This window comes from Moschus berezovskii, chromosome 22 (genome assembly GCF_049115385.1).
Source record: "Moschus berezovskii isolate FMDL1 chromosome 22, NW_MosBer_1.0, whole genome shotgun sequence".
NCBI lineage: Eukaryota > Metazoa > Chordata > Mammalia > Artiodactyla > Moschidae > Moschus > Moschus berezovskii.
This window is the reverse complement of record NC_142481.1, coordinates 41706088-41728959: the sequence shown is the minus strand read 5'-3', so window position 1 is coordinate 41728959 and position 22872 is coordinate 41706088. Positions and strand designations below refer to the sequence as shown.

The following is a 22872-nucleotide window of genomic DNA, read 5'->3' as shown; positions in this document are numbered from 1 at the left end:
CTAGAATATATTATAAAATATGGAATATAGCTCATATTTTATAACTATAAATGGAGTATAACCCTTAAAAATGACAAATCACTATGTTGTATACCTGTAACATATTATACATCAACCATATCTCAATAAAAAGAGAGAACTAAAAAGGGGTTCTGGAGTTGGAAAGTATAATTACTGAAATGAAAAAATTCAATAGAGGGGCTTAGTAGGAGATATGAGCTGGCAGAAGAATCAATGAGCTTGAAGACTAATCAATAGGGATTATCCAAGCTGAAAAGGAAAACTAAAGAAAAATGAACAGAGCCTCAGAGACCTGTAGGACACCATTAAACGTATGAACATATGTGTAACAGGAAACTAAGAAGTGGAAGAAAGGGCAGAAAAGAATAACTGAAGAAATAAGAGCAGAAAACTCCCCAAATTAAGCTCAACAAATTGTAAGTAGAAAAAGCACAAAGAGATCCACAACAAAACACATCATAGTAAATTGTTAAATGCCCTTCCCACCTTCCCAAAAAAGAAAGAAAATCTTGAAATTTCTATCATGTATTAGGGCACCATAACAAGATTAACAGATGATTTCTCATTAGAAACAATGAATGCCAGAATCAACTGTCCGATACACTCAAAGTGCTTAAATAAACTAAACCTGACAAGTAAGAAAATGATATCCAGCAAGACTATCCTTCAGAAAATAAAAGCTACATATAAAGACATTGCCAGATAACAATGCTTAAGTGAATTCACTGCCACCAGACCTGACTCACAAGACAAATTAGAAGAATTTCTTCAGGCTAATAGGAAGCAATACCAGATGGTAACTCATCAATATGAAGAAACAGGTGAATAAAGGTAATTACACAGGTAATTATAAAAAGTATAAATACTTTTCTGCCTCATTTCTTAACTGATTTGAAAAACAATTGCATAATTATAGAATTATTATCTTGGATTTATAATATATAAAGATAAAAGATACATGAAATAATAACACAAAAGATGGAGAGGAAATAGAGTTATTTGGAGTAAGAAATTGACAACAGACAGTAACTCAAACCCAAATGAAGATATAAATACCAGAGATGCTAAATACATAAGTTAATATAAAAGTCTCCTATAATTACATATATTCTCCCTTTTCTTAAAGGCTATAAAGTTATATAAAGCAAATAACTAACATTGGACTGTTGGGTTTATAACACATATAGGTATACCATGTATATATATATATACACACACATATATGACAACAGTATCACAAAGGAAGGGGGAGGGAATGGAATTATATTGCGGTAGATTTTTCTAAATTTCAGTGAGTTATTAGCATTAAGTTTAAGTGCATTGTGTCATGTTGAGGTGCATATTGTAATCCTTAGAATGACTATTAAGAAAATAACTACAAAAATATAATATTGTGGGTCCAAAGTTTAAGATTATCTTAGAAGGCTAGAAAGATTAGTTACAAACAGATCATATCAATAACACTGAGGAATAATTTAGGTCTTTTTTTTTTTTAATTTCATGGATTCAAGAAATAGGCTTACCTGAAATACATCTGTCATGTGCCAATGAAATCAGAGGCACATTGACTTTTCCTATGTAAATATTCTCCTGGGTATCACTATCATCAAAAACATAAAAACTCAGAGACTCTGACTTCAGGTATCGATCCAAATCCATATTCATTGGCACTGGGAAACACCTATGATCATCAAACTGTGGATCATTGCTACTGGGAATGATGGCTGTGTCATGGTCTGCAAAATCAAAAAACTTGTACACAACATATGGGTGTGGCTGAAGGTGGCTTGCTCGGGACTGCAGGTGGTTGCAACATCTTATTGTAATATGAAGTTCATTTAAGTTGCCATCTGTGGAATCAGCAGAACTGAGCTGAGCAGTTTTGGGTGCTTGATGACTTGACTGGAAAAACATACATATTTACATTACACTAGTAATACAATGAAAAGTAAACAGCAGCTGCCAACCCCCAAACACAATAATTTTGTAAATGGACCAAAAGGCTGCAGATTTTCAGTTCATAGTGAATTTCTCAGTAAAAGACTCTTGACACTTATTCAAAACCAATATTCTCTAGAACCTGTGTACAGACGCTGTTAGCAGCAACTATAAAAGACTGAGCATACATGCAGAGATTGCTGTTAAAATAAACAAACAGAAATAAATAAAGCCAAGAAAACAGTCTGATGTTTTTAAATTCTATTTAATGCTTAACAGGTAAAGTGAGCAGATAGGTACAAAGATAAATGTTTCCTAGTTTACAATTTTATTAAGAGCTAATCCTTCAACTATTCCAGTTATTCTGATCATATCTCATTCTTAAGTGAGAACTAATGAACTTGATAGTACCCACTCAGAGAGACGATTTTGTTATATTTGGGTTGGCCCTCATCCTGAACCAATGGGATTTGGGGACGCAGATACCTTAGGCCAAGGAACAAGGGAGCAGAGTGAGAGATAAACTTTGGAGGGGTAAAATCTTGGATTGGAGGGACTTTTCAGAAGAGAGATGAGCAAAGGGAGTTATCAGGCAGAGTTGGAAGCTACTCTGTGGCCCTCTATGGAACTATTACTCAGGCAATCGGTGCACAAGTACTCTAGTGAACAACTGCCCTGACGAAATGCTAAGCCTTTTGTAGCCGATATGATCTGGGACAAAACAATGCAGTGTTGCAATGTCAGAGAATTCTCCACCTCCCATGCAGGGACCCCTCTTTCACTGTATTTTTTAATCTGTATTGAACATCTGGAACTTTTGATTCTAGAGAAGCTTGTGAGAGAAAGAAAACAGAACTGAAGTCATAATCTCCTTAGTGGAGACATCTGGTGGTATGGATAGGGGAAATCTGAGAAGGGAATCACAGTACCGCTTTCCCAGGGCTAGTTTGCATCTGGCTATAGAGGGCTGAGTGGAATGATTTACAAAGTAGCCTTCTGCTTCACCCCTCAACCCTACCCACAAAACCTGAAGTTCCACCAGTAAATGACTCATTCAAATCATAAACTGGGAGTCTAAAACTCTTCAAATTACAAAAATTAATAAATCATGTGGTTTCACTATTTCTAATTCCCTTTTTCATAATGGCATTTCCCAAGGTGTGCTCTGAAGAACATTAATCCAGAAAGATGATCGCTGGGAAATGGGTGCCATTCTTTAAGTTTGGGAATCAATGTTATATTAATCATGGTTCTTTTAATTGAAAGCTATAAAAACTGATTTCACCAAGTAAATACAATGAAAAGAATATACGAGCATGCATAGTCACTCAGTCATGTCTGATTCTTTTGCAACCCCATGGACTGTAGCCCACCAGGCTCCTCTGTCCGTGGAATTTTCCTGGGAAGAATACTGGAGTGGGTTTCCATTTCCTTCTCCAGGGGATCTTCCTGACCCAGGGATTGAATCCACATCTCTAACATCTGCTGCATTGGCAAGTGGCTTCTTTACCACTCCTCCACCTTGGAAGCCTTTAATATAAGGCTATAGGGCTATTTCACAGAACTGTGTAGCAGAAATGTGGTTGTGTCTTAGGAAGGGAATGGGACTGGAAAACTATAGGAATTTACTCTCCACCTAGTTCTTCATTTTTCTCTGTATGCTTGCTCATTATTCTCTTTCTAGACACATTTTCTTTCCTTTGCAGTTTAACATGGTAGCAGATGGCTGCTCCATAGCTCCCAGTTAGTCTTACTTTCTCTTGGCGGCTATCACTAAATCACTAATTATAATTGGGTGGAGTGGAAGAGAGCAGGATCATCAAATGTAAAGCTGGCCACCAGGGGCCCAGCCCCATGGATTGGAAGAGAGGGCAGTTCCAAATGAAAAAAGAGAATTGTGCCTTCAACAGACATTCCAAAATATTTCTACCATATTCTATCCCTTTGTTACTTAAGTGTATACTTCATGCTTCCTCTTGAGATTTGAGTTATACTCAAATCTCAAAAGAAGTCCTAAAGTCAAGGATCTTATTTAACTTTGCTCAATTTAGTCTTTTCTGCATTTATTGGATCATGGAATTCTTCTGGAAATAAGACTGTTAAGACTTCATGAAACACAGTTTGGAAAATGCTACTCTGAGGAATTGCTTTTAAACCTTTAATTCTCAGTAAAAGAATATTCATTTTATATTCTACACTTTGCATTTCAGAAAGCTACAGGTTTCTGAAACAGCCTGGAAGAAGTTGGAAATGGTTGGAAAAAAAGAATAACTGAAACTCCAAGAACAGCTATTCATTTCCTTAACAGCAGAAATTATAATGAAAGTTACAACTGATGTGTAATATTAGCATTGCAATTCTATTTTTCAAAAGTGTCCTGGATAGCACAAGGGAGTTCCTCTGGGGTGCAGATCAAATCTGTATCTTGATTGTGGTGGTTGTTACATGATTATATACACATGATAAAACTGTACTAAACTCTGCTTCTTCCTACATAAACATACATACACATACACAAATAACAGTATACACACATAAGTGCATGTAAAAACTTAGAAAATCTGAATACAGTCTGTAGCCTAGTTAACAGTACTAGCCTAGTTAATAGTACTGTACCAATGTCAATTTCCTGGCTTTGATATTATACTATAGTTACATAAAATATTACAACTGGGAGAAGCAGGGTGAAGGCTACACAGGACCTCTGTACATTTTTGCTACTTCCTGTTAAGTCTATGATTATTTCGACATAAAAAGTTTAAAAAAAAGCCACTTGATGGCCATGAAAGAAAGTGATTTCAGTTTAAAGCATGGTAATATAAAGAAATACTATAAAATTTCCGTGTCATAAAAGGGTTGTAAAGTCAAACAAGCTTACCCACTGCATTTGCTCTGGCCCCTTAAAATTTGATGTTATGTATCCCAAAGCCTTTGCCCGTTCTCGATAAAGCCGAATCGCTTGATCCATGGGAACTCTTAATCGGAACCAGTATTCCACTGTGCCAAAATTGGAGATGTCTCCTTTAGTTCCTACAAACCGATACATAATTCACTGTTAAATGGCCCCATAAATAAAAATATATACCAGTAAAACAAACATCAATGGTATTAGGCATTAAAACTATAAATTTTATACTGAATAAAATAATATATGACTTGCACAGATGGTGTGTGACTGGCAAATAACAGAGAAAAAGAGAATAAGTTACTTCTGCAAGTATGAGTTTCACTGTGTGTTAAATATGATTAAAAAACTATGTTTGAGGTAGTCCAATTCACACTATTTCAATCCTTCTAACATGTAAAAAGATTTTTTCGATGCTACTTTTTTAACCAGCTGCACTAAATGTAGTCTGACAGATACAATATGAAACCTCAAAACTATGAATGTGATATTCCACATTATAATTCAAATTTCAAGAAATCTTTGGCACCTTCCTAATTTTTCTACCGTACCATAAGTACAGGGGAAAACACCATACCTATTGCCAAATCTATACTGTATATAATACACCCCTGCATGTCTGCCCTGCACATCTTCAGTCCTTCTCACAACTCTGCGGCTCCTTATCTCTCTTTCTCTGTGACGACTATCCCTGTGGCTCCCGGGAGACTGAAGAGCTCCCTGCTTCCTTTGCAGGAATTCAGGACTACGTCCTCATTAGGGCACTGACTGCTTTGGCAACTATCACTTCACCAGTTTACTTCTCTACCACACTAAGTTTTTGAGGGCAGGATTTTTTGAACCACGTGAATATAGTATCTATGCAATCAATAAAATAAAATCCCCCCCCCAGAACCTAAGTCACCTTCTTTCTTTCTTGAGAAGGCTTCTTCGCTTGGCCTCTAGGATCTCTTGGTTTATCTCTTAGTTATGCTTGGTTTATCTCCTGGTTTATACTCTTGGTTTATCTCCCTCTTCACTGGTGAATCCATAGTTTCCTTTTGCTGGCTCTTCCTCTTCTTCTCAAACGCTAAGTTTTAGAGTTTCTCAAGGCTCAATCTTTGGTCCCTTTATGTACAATTACTCTCTCTGTGAAATTATCTGGGTCCAAGGCTTAAAATATATTCTGTATGTTAATGAATCCCACTTTTATATTTCTATCCCTGACCTTCAGAATATTATATCCAACTGCTTATGTGATATTTCCACTTGGCTGTCTAACAGGCAGGTCAATCTTGTTCAGACACAATTCTTAAGTTTTCTTCCTCAAATTTGTTCTTCTCCCCGACCTATTTCAACAAATGGCCTCATCATTCTCCTAGCTGTTCACACCAAAGTTCTTACCTTGTCTGTTTCTCTTGTTTCTCTACATTCAGTTGATGAACAAGCTTTTAAAGAAGACTTAATCAAACCTACACTGAATATGACTACGCCTTATCACTACTTTTATTACCATCTTAATCCAAGCCACCATCCTCTTTCCACAGATTAATGCAATAGCCTGAAAATGGTCCTATTTTCCCTCCTGGCCTGTATAGACTATTTTTCCCACAGCACCCATCATGGTTCCTCTAATATCTATGTGTGCTGGACTTCCCTGGTGGTGCAGTGGATAAGAATCCACCTGCCAATGCACAGGACACGGATTCGATCCCTGCTCCGGGAAGATTCCACATGCTGTGGAGCAACTAAGTCCATGTACCATAACTACTGAGCCTGTGAGCTGCAACTACTGAGCCCGAATGCTGTAATTATTGAAGCCTGTGAGCCTGTGCTCCGCAACAAGAAAAGCCGCTTGCAACTAGAGAGTAGCCCCCACTTGCTGCAACTAGAGAAAGCCAGAGTGCAGCAATGAAGACCCAGAACAGCCAAACAAACAAATAAAGAAACTACGTGTTATCTCGTAACTCACCTTCTCAAAACTATCCAATGACTTGCATCACTCAGAGGAAAAAAGGTCCAAACATGACCCACAAAGCTCTACAGAATGATCTGATCCCTGCCTATTGCTTTAATGTCATCTCTGCACTAGTCACAGGCCTCCTTGATGTTCCTTCAATTGGTCAGGTTTGTTTTTCCCTCAGGCCTTTGTACTTGCTGTTTCCTTTGCCTGAAACAATCTTCCCCTGGATCCTGACATGCAGCTTTCTTTTTAAAAAGTATTTATTTATTTGGCTGTGGGTCCCAGTTGCAGCACACGGGCTCTCTAGTTGTGGTGCATGGGCTTACGCTGCCCCATGGCTGATACGGATCTTTATTCAGGTCTCTTTATCAATGTCATCCTGTAGGGAAGTCCTTATTTCAATAAGCAGCCTTCCATCTCTGTCTTTAGCCTCTTGTTCCAATCATCTTTCTTCATATCTAAGGATAGGTGTATAGTTTTACGGCCCGTCTTCCCCTCTAGAAGGTAAGCTGCAGGAGGGCAGGGGCTTCATCTGTCTTATTTATCACTGATCACAGTATTCCCAGTGCTCAGTAACAGTGATAACGATACGCTCTTTAAAAAATATTTGATCAACATACTATAATTAAATGTTTACTCAAACAAATATATCAACATGGTAAGTAAACATCTATACTAAGAAGCTTTAAAAAAATTAACAGCCATTGTACTGACATTATCAATGACATTTAAGAGCGCAATCAACAGTGGGCAGCTCAATCAGAGAGCACTGTCCTTACCCTAAAGGCACCTTGAATCTGTGAGGGAAGATACTAATGTGAAATGCCTTATTAATACAGAAACCAATCAGGGATTCAAACAGCCGAAGTCTGTAAGACTGTACTCACCAACCAAACTTGCTGTGCAAAATATTCGACCACTTTTTTCTAGAATTTCATGGAATCGCAACTGACAAGCTGCGATTGTTTCATAATCTGTGCTGTAAGCTTGGTGGACCTCAAGAGTGACAGTATTTTTCTGAATGTATTGTAAGAATAAGTCATTAACATGAACGAGGTATTGAGAAGTAAAGTTATATTCTGGGTGAAGGCCCCGTACTATGGGAGTTGTCTGTAGTTCAAAATCATAGAAAGCGTAGGTACAGAAGGTGACAGGCTCTTTATCCCCAGATGCCTGTAAAACTTCGGAAGAAAAGGTTACTTTGTTGATATGGATTTCAAACAGGTTTTCGCCTCGTTCTAAGTGAATGGCTTCATCAAATTCATCAACTGAGTCATCTGGCATGATTTCTGGCTTAAATTTGTACTGCTTGGTGCCATAGGCAATATCCTTTAATTGGGCTGCAAGAGAAGACACACAGTTTAGAGGTTTTAAGGTGTTGACATATAAAGATACAAAGATACATATGAAGTGGTAGGAAATCTGAGGGCTTTCAGTGTATGCTGCTGCTGCTGCTAAGTCGCTTCAGTCATGTCCGACTCTGTGCGACCCCATAGACGGCAGCCCACCAGGCTCCCCCGTCCCTGGGATTCTCCAGGCAGGAACACTGGAGTGGGTTGCCATTTCCTTCTCTTTTCAGTGTATAGTCCCAATCAAATTCTTCAGCTACACTGTTTTTCTGTAACTGATACTGTGTTTTAAAGAAATCTATCATTTATTTTGACATCATTTAGTTAAAAAATTACCACTTAAGTGGCAATACAGGACATACCAGCGAAAAAAAGAAAGAAAAAGAAAAAAAAAAAAGCCTTTGAATGAATAACTGAGGTAAATATTTAGATTCCACTTGCTTCTTTGGTTTGGCTCTATTATCTTCTCTTATTTAAAATCAATTTCTCTTTCCACTGCTACCTTCTTGTCAGTTTATTCAAATATATATTTTTCTACTTTTGGGGATGGATATGTTTATTATCTTGATTATGGTAATAGTTTCACAGGTGTATATATAGGCCAAACTCCCAAATTGTGCACTTTAAATATGTGCAATTTAAAGTATGTTCATCCAAAGAAATGAACATTTTTAAAAGTTGTGGTATGATCGGAAATTTAAATACTGATTAGAAATTTTATGATAGCAAATAATTATTGTTCATTTTTAGGTATAATTGTATTGTTATTTTTTAAGACCTCAGTTAGATGCATCCTGAAATATTTATTGATGAAATGATATGGTATCTGAGATTTGTTTTAAAAGGATATGCGTAAGATAGAAGGGAGTTGGGGAGACAGATAAAAAAAGATTGGCTATGAATTGATTGGCTATGTGATAAGAACATCAGAGTTTACCATACAATTATTTCCACTCATATATGTTTTAACTTTCCCATAAAGAATTAAACAAAAAATTTTTTATAATAAAACCATTATGCTGGGGAAAAAATAAAGTATGTTCATTACAATTCTATAAAGTTGCTCTTAAAAAAAATATGTATATATCTTTCTAGATTAGAACATTCCCTCACATCATATACAAAAATAAACTCAAAATGGTTTAAAGATATAAGTGTAAAACTCGAAACCATGAAACTCCCAGAAGAGAACACAGGCAGAACACTCTTTGCCATAAGTTATAGCAATATATCTTCTGGATCTGTCTCCTAAGGCAAAAGATATAAAAGCAAAACTAAATAAACTGGATCTAGTTAAACTTAAGAGCTTTTGGACAGCAAAGGAAACTACTGACAAAACAAAATGATAATCTACTGAATGCAGGAAAATATTTACAAATTATGCGACCTACAATGGACTAACACCCCAAATACGTAATATGAAAAAATGAAACCCAGTATGAAAAAAACCCAAAAAACTTCATTAAAAATGGCAGAAGACCTGAATAGATAGTTCACCAAAGAAGACATACAGATGGCTGACAGGCACATGAAAAGATATTCAACATTGCTAATTATTGGAGAAATGCAAGTGAAAACCACAATGAGATATCACCTCACACCAGTCAGAATGGCTATCATGAAAAAGTGTACAAATAATAAATGCTGGTGAGGGTGTGGAGAAAAGGGAACACTTGTATGCTGCTGGTGGGAATATAAACTAGTACAGCCACTATGGTAAGGAGTATGGAAGTTCCTCAAAAAATTAAATAAAAACTATCATATAATCCAGCAACTCCATTCCTGGAAACATATCCAGAAAAAACAAAAACACCAACTGAAGAAGGTAATACATGCACCCCAATGTTCATGTTGTTGTTCAGTTGCTAAGATGTGTCTGACTCCTTGCAACCCCATGGACTATAGCACGCCAGGCTCCCCTGTCCTTCACTATCTCCCTCAGTTTGCTCAAATTCATGTCCATTGAGTCAGTAATGCTATCTAACCATCTCATCCTCTGCTGCCCCCTTCTCCTTTTGTCTTCAATCTTTCCCAGCATGAGGGATGAGGGTCTTTTCCAGTGAGCTGGCTCTTCCCATCAGGTGGCCAAAGTACTGAAGCTTCAGCTTTAGCATCAGTCCTTCCAATGAATATTCAGGGTTAATTTGCTTTCTGATTGATTAGTTTGAGCTCCTTGCAGTCCAAGAAACTGTCAAGAGTCTTCACCAACAATACCATTTGAAAGCATCCATTTTTTGATGCTCAGTCTTCTTTATGGTCCAACTCTCATCTCACATTTATACATGACTACTGGAAAAACTATAGCTTTGACTATACAGATCTTTGTTGGCAAAGTGATATCTCTGTTTTTTAATACACTGTCTAGGTTTGTCATAGCTTTCCTTCCGAGGAACAAGTGTCTTAATTTCATGGCTGCAGTCACAGTGATTTAGGAGCCGAAGAAAATAAGATCTATCACTGCTTCCACTTTTCTCCCTTCTATCTGCCTCCATGAAGTGATGGGATCAGATGCCATGATCTTAGTTTTTCTGAATGCCAAGTTTTAAGCCAGCTTTCTCACTCTCCTCTTTTACCCTCATCAAGAGGCTCTTTAGCTCCTCTTTACCTTCTGCCATTAGAGTGTTATCATCTTCTTAACTGAGCTTGTTGATATTTCTCATGACAATCTTGATTCCAGCTTGTGATTCATCCAGCCTGGCATTTCACATGATGTACTCTGAATATAAGTTAAATAAGCAGGGTGACAATATACAGCCTTGATGTACTCCTTTCCCAATTTTGAACCAGTCTGTTGTTCCATGTTGGGTTCTGACTGGAGCTTCTTGACTTGCAAACAGGTTTTTCAGGAGGCAGGTAAGATGGTCTGGTATTCCTATCTCTTTAAGAATTTTCCAGTTTGTTGTGATCCACAAAAAGGCTTTAGCATAGCCAATGAAGCAGAGGTAGATGGTTTTCCGGAATTCCTTTGCTTTCTCTGTGATTCAATGAATGTTCATAGTAGAACTACTTACAACAGCCAAGACCTGGAGGCACCTAAGTGCCCATCAACAGATGAACAGATACACACACATATATATAATATATATACACACACACATACACATATATATAATGGAATATTCAGTTCAGTTCAGTCACTCAGTCGTGTCCGACTCTTTGCAACCCCATGAATCACAGCACGCCAGGCCTCCCTGTCCATCACCAACTTCCAGAGTTCACTCAAACTCATGTCCATCGAGTCGGTGATACCATCCAGCCGTCTCATTCTCGGTCATCCCCTTCTCCTCCTGCCCCCAATCCCTCCCAGCATCAGAGTCTTTTCCAGTGAGTCAACTCTTCGCATGAGGTGGCCAAAGTATTGGAGCTTCAGCTTTAGCATCAGTCCTTCCAATGAACACCCAGGATCGATCTCCTTTAGAATGGACTGGTTGGATCTCCTTGCAGTCCAAGAGACTCTCAAGAGTCTTCTCCAGCACCACCGTTCAAAAGGATCAATTCTTCGGCGATCAGCTTTCTTCATAGTCCAACTCTTACATCCATACTTGACCATTGGAAAAACCATAGCCTTGACTGCTGCTGCTGCTGCTAAGTCACTTCAGTCGTGTCCGACTCTGTGTGACCCCACAGACGGAAGCCCACCAGGCTCCCCCTTCCCTGGGATTCTCCAGGCAAGAACACTGGAGTGGGTTGCCATTTCCTTCTCCAATGTGTGAAAGTGAAAAGTGAAAGTGAAGTTGCTCAGTCGTGTCCGACCCTTAGCGACCCCATGGACTGCAGCCTACCAGGCTCCTCCATCCATGGGATTTTCTAGGCAAGAGTACTGGAGTGGCTTGCCATTGCCTTCTCCGATAGCCTTGACTAGACGGACCTTTATTGGCAAAGCGATGTCTCTGATTTTTAATATGCTGTCTAGGTTGGACATAACTTTCCTTCCAAGGAGTAAGCGTCTTTTAATTTCATGGCTGCAGTCAGCATCCACAGTGATTTTGGAGCCCAAAAAAATAAAGTCTGACACTGTTTCCCCATCTATTTCCCATGAAGTGATGGGACCAGATGCCATGATCTTTATTTTCTGAATGTTGAGCTTCAAGCCAACTTTTTCACTCTCCTCTTTCACTTTCATTAAGAGGCTTTTTTAGTTCCTCTTCACTTTCTGCCATAAGGGTGGTGTCACCTGTATATCTGAGGTTACTGGTGTCACCTGTATATCTGAGGTTACTGATATTTCTCCTGGCAATCTTGATTCCAGCTTATGCTTCCTCCAGCCCAGCGTTTCTCATAATGTGCTTTGCACACAAGTTAAATAAGCAGGGTGACAATATACAGCCTTGACATACTCCTTTTTCTATTTGGAACCAGTCTGTTGTTCCATGTCCAGTTCTAACTGTTGCTTCCTGACCTACATACAGGTTTCTCAAGAGGCAGGTCATGTGGTCTGGTATTCCCATCTCTTTCAGAATTTTCCACAGTTTATTGTGATCCACACAGTCAAAGGCTTTGGCCTAGTCAATGAAGCAGAAATATATGTTTTTCTGGAACTCTCTTGCTTTTCCCATGATCCAGCGGATGTTGGCAATTTGATCTCTGGTTCCTCTGCCTTTTCTAGAACCAGCTTGAACATCTGGAAGTTCACAGTTCACGTATTGCTGAAGCCTGGCTGTGAAAGTGCTGCACTCAGTATGCCAGCAAATTTGGAAAACTCAGCAGTGGCCACAGGACTGGAAAAGGTCAGTCTTCATTCCAATCCCAAAGAAAGGCAATGCCAAAGAATGCTCAAACTACCGCACAATTGCACTCATCTCACACGCTAGTAAAGTCATGCTCAAAATTCTCCAAGCCATGCTTCAGCAATATGTAATGGAATATTACTCAGCCATAAAAAGAATGAAATTCTGATATTTGCAGCAGTGTGAATGGACCTAGAGAATATTATAGTTAGTGAAATAAATCAGAGAAAGATAAATCGTGTATGATATCACTTATACGTGCAACCTAAAAACGATACCAATTAACGCATATGTAAAGCAGAAGCAGACTTCACAGATATAGAAAAAAGCTTGTGGTTACCAAAGGGGAGAAGGAAGTTGAGGGACAAACTTGGGAGTATGGGATTAACAGATACAGACTACTATGTATAAAATAGATAAGCAACAAGGGTATATTGTATAGCACAGTGAGTTAAAGCCATTATCTCGTAATATATTATAATGAAGTATAATCTACAAAAATACTGAATCATTATGCTGTGCATCTGAAACTAATATATTGCAAACCACCAATATTTGAATAAAAAAATAAAAAGATATCTCTTTCTAAATACACATTTTCCCCCAAGTTACATCCAAACGTCTAAAAAGAGTAATATCTACTTGTGTTTCCTATTCCTTATGTAATAGATACTCTTCCATCTCCTGCGAAAAGCATCTGCTTTACTTTTCTTATGAAACTACTCCAGAAAAAGTCACCAATAACCAACTGATTTCTACAGTGAATGGACTTTGGTCCTGTGTTACTTTGGGATTGGAATGAAAACTGACCTTTTCCAGCCCTGTGGCCACCGCTGCGTTACTTGATTTCCTGTGTTACTTGATTTCCCTGCTTAATTGACAATGAAGACCACATCCTCTACTGTGAACTTTTGTGGGATTCCATGTCGTCATCTGCCCTGCTTCTCCTCCTACCACTCCTCTCATTCTTTAAGGGTTTCTCTAGGTATTGGGAGGGGGCATCAGAGGGCAGACACACTGAAATCATAATCACAGGAAACTAGTTGATCTGATCACATGGACCACAGCCGAATGTGGTCCACTGGAGAAGGGAATGGCAAACCACTTCAGTATACTTGCCTTGAGAACCCCATGAACAGTATCAAAGGGCAAAATGATAGGATACTGAATGAGGAATTCCCCAGGTCGGTAGGTGCCCAGTATGCTACTGGAGATCAGTGGAGAAGCAACTCTAGAAGGAATAAAGGGATGGAGCAAAAGCAAAACCAATACCCAGTTGTGGATGTGACCGATGACAAAAGCAAGGTCCGGTGCTGTAAAGAGCAATATTGCATAGGAACTTGGAATGTTAGGTCCATGAATCAAGGCAAATTGGAAGTGGTCAAACAGGAGATGGCAAGAGTGAACATAGACATTCTAGGAATCAGTGAATTAAAATGGACTGGAATGGGTGAATTTAACTCAGATGACCATTATATCTACTACTGGGGTCAGGAATCCCTTAGAAGAAATGGAGTAGCCATCATGATCAACAAAAGAGTCCAAAATGCAGTACTTGGTTGCAATCTTAAAAACGACAGAATGATTTCTGTTCGTTTCCAAGGTAAACCATTCAACATTACAGTAATCCAGGCCTATGCCCCAACCAGTAACGCTGAAGAAGCCAAAGTTGAACAGTTCTATGAGGACCTACAAGACCTTTTAGAACTAACACCCAAAAAAGATGTCCTATTCATTCTCGGGACTGGAATGCAAAAGTAGGAAGTCAAGAAACACCTGGAGTAACAGGCAAATTTGGCCTTGGAGCACGGAATGAAGCAGGGCAAAGGCTAATAGAGTTTTGTCAAGAGAACGCACTGGTCGTAGCAAACACCCTCTTCCAACAACACAAGAGAAGATTCTACACATGGACATCACCAGATGGTCAACACCGAAATCAGATTGATTATATTCTTTGCGGCCAAAGATGGAGAAGCTGTATACAGTTAGCAAAAACAAGACCAGGAGTTGACTGTGGCTCAGATCATGAACTCCTTATTGCCAAATTCAGACTTAAATTGAAGAAAGTAGGGAAAACCACTAGACCATTCAGATATGACCTAAATCAAATCCCTTATGATTATACAGTGGAAGTGAGGAATAGATTTAAGGGGATAGAGTGCCTGATGAACTCTGGATAGAGGTTCGTGACATTGTACAGGAGACAGGGACCAAGACCATCCCCAAGGAAAAGAAATGCAAAAAAGCAAAATGGCTGTCTGAGGAGGCCTTAAAAATAGCTGTGAAAAGAAGAGAAGCGAAAAGCAAAGGAGAAAAGGAAAGATATAAGCATCTGAATGCAGAGTTCCAAAGAAGAGCAAGGAGAGATAAGAAAGCCTTCCTCAGGGATCAATGCAAAGAAATAGAGGAAAACAACAGAATAGGAAAAACAAGAGATCTCTTCAAGAAAATTAGAGATTCCAAGGGAACATTTCATGCAAAGATGGGCTCGATAAAGGACAGAAATGGTACGGACCTAACAGAAGCAGAAGATATTAAGAAGAGGTGGCAAGAATACACAGAAGAACTGTACAAAAAAGATCTTCACGAAAAAGATCTTCACGACCAAGATAGTCACGATAACGTGATCACTGACCTAGAGCCAGACATCTTAGAATGTGAAGTCAAGTGGGCCTTAGAAAGCATCACTAGGAACAAAGCTTGTGGTGGTGATGGAATTCCAGTTGAGCTATTTCAAATCCTGAAAGATGATGCTGTGAAAGTGCTGCACTCAATATGCCAGCAAATTTGGAAAACTCAGCAGTGGCCATAGGACTGGAAAAGGTCAGTTTTCATTCCCATCCCAAAGAAAGGGAATGCCAAAGAATGCTCAAACTACCGCACAATTGCACTCATCTCACACGCTAGTAAAGTCATGCTCAAAATTCTCCAAGCCAGGCTTCAGCAATATGTGAACCGTGAACTCCCAGATGTTCAAGCAGGTTTTAGAAAAGGCAGAGGCACCAGAGATCAAATTGCCAACATCCGCTGGATCATGGAGAAAGCAAGAGAGTTCCAGAAAAACATCTATTTCTGCTTCATTGACTATGCCAAAGCCTTTGACTGTGTGGATCACAATAAACTGTGGAACATTCTGAAAGAGATGGGAATCCCAGACCACCTGACCTGCCTCGAGAAACCTGTATGCAGGTCAGGAAGCAACAGTCAGAACTGTACATGGAACAACAGACTGGTTCCAAATAGGAAAAGGAGTGCGTCAAGGCTGTATACTGTCACCTTGCTCATTTAACTTATATGCAGAGTACATCATGAGGAACGCTGGGCTGGAAGAAGCACAAGCTGGAATCAAGATTGCTGGGAGAAATATCAATAACCTCAGATATGCAGATGACACTACCCTTATGGCAGAAAGTGAAGAGGAACTAAAAAGCCTCTTGATGAAAGTGAAAGAGGAGAGTGAAAAGGTTGGCTTGAAGCTCAACATTCAGAAAACAAAGATCATGGCATCTGGTCCCATCACTTCATGGGAAATAGATGGGGAAACAGTGGAAACAGTGTCAGACTTTATTTTTTGGGGCTCCAAAATCACTGCAGATGCTGATTGCAGCCATGAAATTAAAAGACGCTTACTCCTTGGAAGGAAAGTTATGATCAACCTTGATAATATTTTAAAAAGCAGAGACATTACTTTGCCAACAAAGGTCCGTCTAGTCAAGGCTATGGTTTTTCTGGTGGTCATGTATGGATGTGAGAGCTGGACTGTGAAGAAAGCTGATCGCCGAAGAATTGATGCTTTTGAACTGTGGTGTTGGAGAAGACTCTTGAGAGTCCCTTGTACGGCAAGGAGATCCAACCAGTCCATTTTAAGGGAGATCGATCCTGGGTGTTCATTGGAGGGACTGATGCTAAAGCTGAAACTGCAATACTTTGGCCACCTCATGCGAAGAGTTGACTCACTGGAAAAGACTCTGATGCTGGGAAAGGTTGAGGGTGGGAGGAGAAGGGGACGACCGAGAATGAGATGGCTGGATGGCATCACCGACTCTGTGGACATGAGTTTGAATGAACTCTGGGAGTTGGTGATGGACAGGGAGGCCTGGCGTGCTGTGATTCATGGGGTCGTGGAGAGTCGGACACGACTGAGCGACTGAACTGAACTGAACTGCTGCTTTGCTAGGCTTCTGCTTTTATCTGTTTTTTAGTCCATGTTTCATGAGTAATTGTATCCCTTTTTATTTTTTAATTAATTAAATTGAAATACAGTTGACTTACAATCTTGTGCTAATTTCTGCTGTATAGCAAAGTGACTCAGGTATACACATATGTACATTCTTTTTCTCTACAGTTTATCCCAGGAGACTGGATACAGTTCCTTGTGCTATACAGTAGGACTTTGTTGGTTTTCTACTCTAAATGTAATAGTTTGCATCTACGAACCCCAACCTCTTGGTCCACCTTTCTCTCCCCTCCCATCCCCCTTGGCCACCGCAAGTCTGTTCTCTACATCTGTGATTCTGTTTCTGTTTTGTACATAGGTTTCTTTGTGTCATATTTTAGATTTCACATATAAGTGATACTGTATGTGTTTGTCTTTCTCTGACTCAGTTCACTTAGTATGATAATCTCTAGCTGTATCCATGATGCTGAGAAAGGCATTATTTTGTCCATTTATGACTGGGCAGTATACCATTGTATCTATGGACTACATCTTTATCCGTTCCTCTGCTGATGGACATTTAGGTTGTTTCCATGTCTTGGCTATTGTGAACAGTAATACTGTGAACATAGGGGTGCATATATCTTTTTGAATCATAATTTAGTCCGTGTTTATGCCCGGGAGTGGGAGTGGATCCACTGGGAGTGGGAGTGGATCCACTGGGAGTGGGATCATATGGTAATTCTGTTTTTAGTTTCCTGAGGAACCTTCATACTGTTTTCCATAGTGGATGCACCAACTTATATCCCCACCAATAGTATGGGAGGATTCCCTTCACTCCACACCCTCTCCGATATTTGTTATTTGTAGACTTAAAAAAAATTTTTTTTTTAATTTGGCTGCATGAGGTCTTAGTTGTGGCATGCAGATCTTCAGCTGCAGCATGTGGGATATAGTTCCTTGACCAGGGATTGAAACTGAACCCCCTGCATTGGGAGCACAGAGTCTTAACCACTGGACCAGATAAGCCCTGTTATCTGTAGACTTTTTGATGATGGCTCTTTTGACTGGTGTGACGTGGTCCCTCATTGTAGTTTTTATTTGCATCTCTCTAATAATTAGTAATCCCATCCCCTTTTATGACTTCTGTTACTATCAATATACTGAAGACTCAATATTTTCAATTTTAATCGAGATTTTCCCCCTAAATAACAGACTCACATTAAGTGGCTTGCTGAGCCCTCTATCTAGATATTCCTGAGGCACATCAAACTTAATATAACTAAAGGAGAAGGACTCATATTCTCTTCTGGTTATTTCTGGACTTTGAATTCCAAGTGAATGTTACTGGCCTACATCCAGCTCCCTAGGTTGCTCTTCGTCTTTGGGCTCCCCACATCTGCAGGGTCACTGCTATTCAAAACTATTTCCTAAGCCTTTAGCAAATCTGTCCCTGTCCTCCCCCTCTCCACTGATGCTACCTTACTTACACCCAGTGTTTATTACCTAGATTATTAATGGAGCCCAAACTTCTTCATTCCTTCAAATTTTACTCATTCTTCCCAATACCTATAGCATAGTCTCCAAAATGTGGTTTTGTGTACTACTTCCTACCCCAAAGATTCCTTGGTGCTTCTCTAGGTTAATAAGGTTCAAACTCATTCAGGTGGCAAACACGGCTTTCAGCATTTGGTTCTCTGCAGCTTTATCTCCAGGTTATCCTCCTTTACCAACCTTGAGTTCCAAACTGATGAAATCATAAGCAGTTTCTCAAATCAATGGTGGTGCTTCACATTTAGGGCATTTTTACCTGCCTCATCTACTGCCTGGAATGCCTTTAACTACTTTTATTTAGTGGTGAATTCTGTTGTTATTAATGACTCCAAGCCCACTGTACGGAGTCATCCCTGAATCTTCAGATATAAACAGGCATTCTCTCCTCAGTGTTTCCTAGGTAGCTTTTTCATTTTCCTAACTTCACCCTCTTCACAGTAAAGTGTGTCTACTTACTTGTTGACATCTTGCGAGACTGAGCTTTTTTCTTATTTGTATTCTCACTGCCTAGCCCTTTGCTTAGGATATGTTAGGAACATGACCATGTTTATGGAATTAATCAATGAATTTAGGAAACAAATAAAATATATTGCTAAAGACTTAGTGACATTTGAAAGGAATGAAAATCTCAAACTATGTGACCTTCCTGTTATTCATGAAAATTTCATTAAGCAAATTTTTATTGAGTACTACTTGAAATAAAAGGAACACATGCTCTTTGACTTTCAGAAACCCTGTTCAGTCAGACAGATTATTTATTGAATTCTTCTACTTAGAGCAGTGGTTCTCAGAGTGTGGTCTGGGAACCCTTGAGGGTTCCTGAGGCTGATCTGGAGGTCTGTGAGGTTAAAACTATCTTTAAAATAATACTAAGATGTTATTTGCCTTTCTCATTCTTATTCTCTTACAAATGTATAATAGGGTTTCCCAGAATCTACAGGATAACCGATTGACTGCAGAAGCAGATATAAAAACCCAGCTGTTTTCTATTAACACAGACACTAAAAAGACTTGCAAAAATGTTAAACAATTTAAAAAGTTTAAAACAGTGTCACTTGTCTTACTGTTTTTTTTCGGTATGAAAAATGCAGCTTTTAAAAAATAAATACTGTAATTTATGTTAAATATGTAATGGGTTTATTATTATTATTTTAGCATGACAAATATTTTTTAAATTTCTCATTTTTAATTTCTAATATGACAAATATCTTAAGTATAACCCATATAAACTCATGCCTTTTGGATTCTCAGTGATCTTTAAGAGTGCAAAATTACTGCTGGCATAGATCACCGAGTTTAAGTGCTGCATGGCAGAGAACATGAAAGACAGACAAAGTATTTATCATTGAGAATTGATATACGGTAGTCACAGAGAATATGCAAAACTGCAATGGTGAAGAACACTCGTATAATACAATCTCCAAACGTATTTTTTAAGTACAGTTCAGTTCAGTTGTTCAGTCGTGTCCGACTCTTTGCGATCCCATGAACCGCAGCATGCCAGGCCTCCCTGTCCATTACCAACTCCCGGAGTTCACTCAAACTCATGTCCCTTGAGTATGTGTGAATAAAAGTGGTAAGTGCTGAGGAAGTCGTTTTCAAAGTATAGTCTTACCCCTGTATCTGTAGGACCCAGGACGCTACCTATGAAACAAGTTCCCCATGTTATTTTCTTACTTGCAAAAGTCTGGAAACTACTGTGGGGGCTTTTCAAGGAGAGGGGTGGCTAGGAATAATGGGAGCCAGCTTCCCGACATGGGCATGTACTGAGTTAGATTTCGAAGTGGGGAAGGGTTATATCTTGGAGTCAGAGAAGAAAGGAGGTTCAGGTGGAGCAGACAAAGGCCTGGTGGTGGGCCAGAGTGAGATGAATCTGACCAAGAGCAAGCAGCAGACTTTGTCTGGCTGAGAGGCATGAGAAATTAGAAATGAGATGCTTAAATTTAGTCTGTGGTACTTTATAAAGTACTCTGAAATCTTGCCTGTGACACCAAATTAAAAAAGCAGTAGGGAATTCTTGAATAGAGAAGTACCAGATAAAGTCAGCCTTTCCGGTAAATTACTATTATCGTTAATAAATTGGGGGGGAAAAAAGAGCAAAAAGAAATTGTGAGTGTACACTTGGATGACATTTTCAACTGTTGTAAAAATCCATTCCTCTAGTTACCATGGACAAAGAACTGTGCACGTTGTACCTTCTAGTTTCTGGATGCGTGCAGCCCTGATATCAAGAAGATGAACATACTGTTCCACTTTAAGTTCATAATCTTGCTGCAGATTTTCCATCTTCTGGGTCACTGCCTCAACTTCCATCTAAATAAAATACAGATCACAAGCTTCATTACTTAGGATCTGTTCCATTAAAAATTTTTTTTTAAAGCAACTATGATTCAAGCAGTTTTTAGATCCTGGGGATACCAGGAGCTGTAAACCATTGCTTCCTGACTTCAAAGAGCTTACAGTTTAGAAAATTATGCTTGACAATGTTCATTAATCAGGAATGAAATCCACACAACTCTGGATTTCTTTTAAGGAGTGATATTCCCATTAGTTAAAAGCTGATAGAAACTTTGGCTGTGGTAGGACCTTAGGAGAAACTATAACTCAGCTGCAGAGTGCGCTAACACTAGTAAAGGGGGAATTCATCGCCACATTTCGCTCTCTAAAACCAAGGACTTAAAAAAAAATTATTTGTTTTAGAACTCTTTAGTCTAAGTACCCAGTTACAAGGCTAAATTCCCAGCATGTGGTAACACATGACAATAGATTACAACAGATGATAGTAGATGATACTGCTTTAAAATGCAAATAATCAGTAGAATATTATAGGAAACCTATCTTCTGGATTTAGTGTATTACAGTACCTGATAATCTTTATTAATTTTATGTTGCATAATTAACATGTTTCTTGTCTTTTCAAGTTCTTGGACTGTTTCTGTATGAGTTGCTTGCAGCTCTTTCATGGAGCGTTCTAGATCTTTATTAATTTTACTGTCTACTTTTTCTAAAAATGAAAGGTCTCCATTTTTTTGTGTTTTTTGAGCCTAAAACAAAAACATGTTTTATTCACAAAACAAGAGTTTCTAAAATGTAATCATGAATTAACATGGATATAGCAAGAAATCATTAATTGAAAACATAGATTTCTATTTTCCATTAGGAATAAAGCAGTCCTGATATGGAATACAATATTTGGATAGATATTTGGAACAATTAAAGAGAAACAGAAAAACAGTTTATTACTCCATGATGTAAAAAACAATCAAGTACATTTATTTCTATTTCTTCATCTGATTAAAATCTACACTGTGATGACCTAAAAGAAATGTATTTTCTTGTGTCTTCTTATAAATAACAGAATATTCTAGAACTGGAAAATATCTTCTGGTGACATGTATAATTCAATATTTTACTTAAGATAATAGGGTGCAGCAAAGTCTCCTAGGACAGAAAATTGTTGATTAGTTTTATAGTGGGGGACATAAAAGTGAAATGTTTGTTACAGTTGGAGAAAGTGCTTTAAACATGAGTTTTTGAGGTCTACTTTAATGTGATTTTGATGTCATTATGAAATATGTATATGCTATAACTAAATGTCACCTGACCACTTTCCTGAATAATTCATTCTGCAAGTATAAAGGTTACAGATAAGGGTCATCATTATGCTGAAACACTTATATGTAGACATGAAATTCATGGTGAAGTTTAGAAAGTTACCTTTATAAGCAGGAGAGCTTCACTCAATTCATCAGCATTGATATCACTCTCCTGCAAAAGACAAAGTAAGTAAAAGCGCACAATGAGATATTAATGGAAAATACAAGAGACACTCCAACTACGCAGATTACCCTCATGGAACATAAGCTTCAAGATACCATGGATTAATAAACTAAGTTGTATATTTGTATTCTGCTGCTTTGTGGTACAGTGTTTTCTTGACGTATAAAGTAGTTAGATAAAAATTTGGAGTTCATTTCCTAAATAAGAAAATGATTCACCTGGTTGTAAAACTTCATGCGGTTTTTAAGTTCATCAAGTTGTTGCTTTTGATCCAGGTACTGTAACTGGAGTTGTCTATTTTCTTGACTGATTTTCTCATTTTGGTCTTAAAAATAAAGTCAACACAATTAGAAAGTTAAGTGAGAACGAGGTAGAAGAACACATTTTAAATTAACTTAATTTGTGATACACACCCAGCTTGAGATAGTATTGTTCTGGCCAGAGAGGAAATTAAGCTAGCACCTTAGACAAAGGCAGTGGGGAAATGAGGAAGAAACGCA

At 38.5% G+C, this 22872-nt stretch overlaps 1 protein-coding gene across 1 annotated transcript in view; it reads right to left on the bottom strand.

The window, feature by feature from the left end:
* The window catches only part of RPGRIP1L (RPGRIP1 like), a 108889-nt gene that overhangs the window by 46712 nt on the left and 39305 nt on the right, over positions 1-22872 (bottom strand). Inside the window, exons 11-17 of the mRNA XM_055412759.2 lie at positions 22591-22697; positions 22310-22360; positions 21457-21636; positions 20788-20905; positions 7694-8146; positions 4838-4989; positions 1545-1923 (exon numbers count right to left, since the gene is read on the bottom strand). Coding sequence (XP_055268734.2) covers positions 1545-1923; positions 4838-4989; positions 7694-8146; positions 20788-20905; positions 21457-21636; positions 22310-22360; positions 22591-22697 — 1440 coding nt within the window. The remainder of the gene's footprint in view (positions 1-1544; positions 1924-4837; positions 4990-7693; positions 8147-20787; positions 20906-21456; positions 21637-22309; positions 22361-22590; positions 22698-22872) is intronic.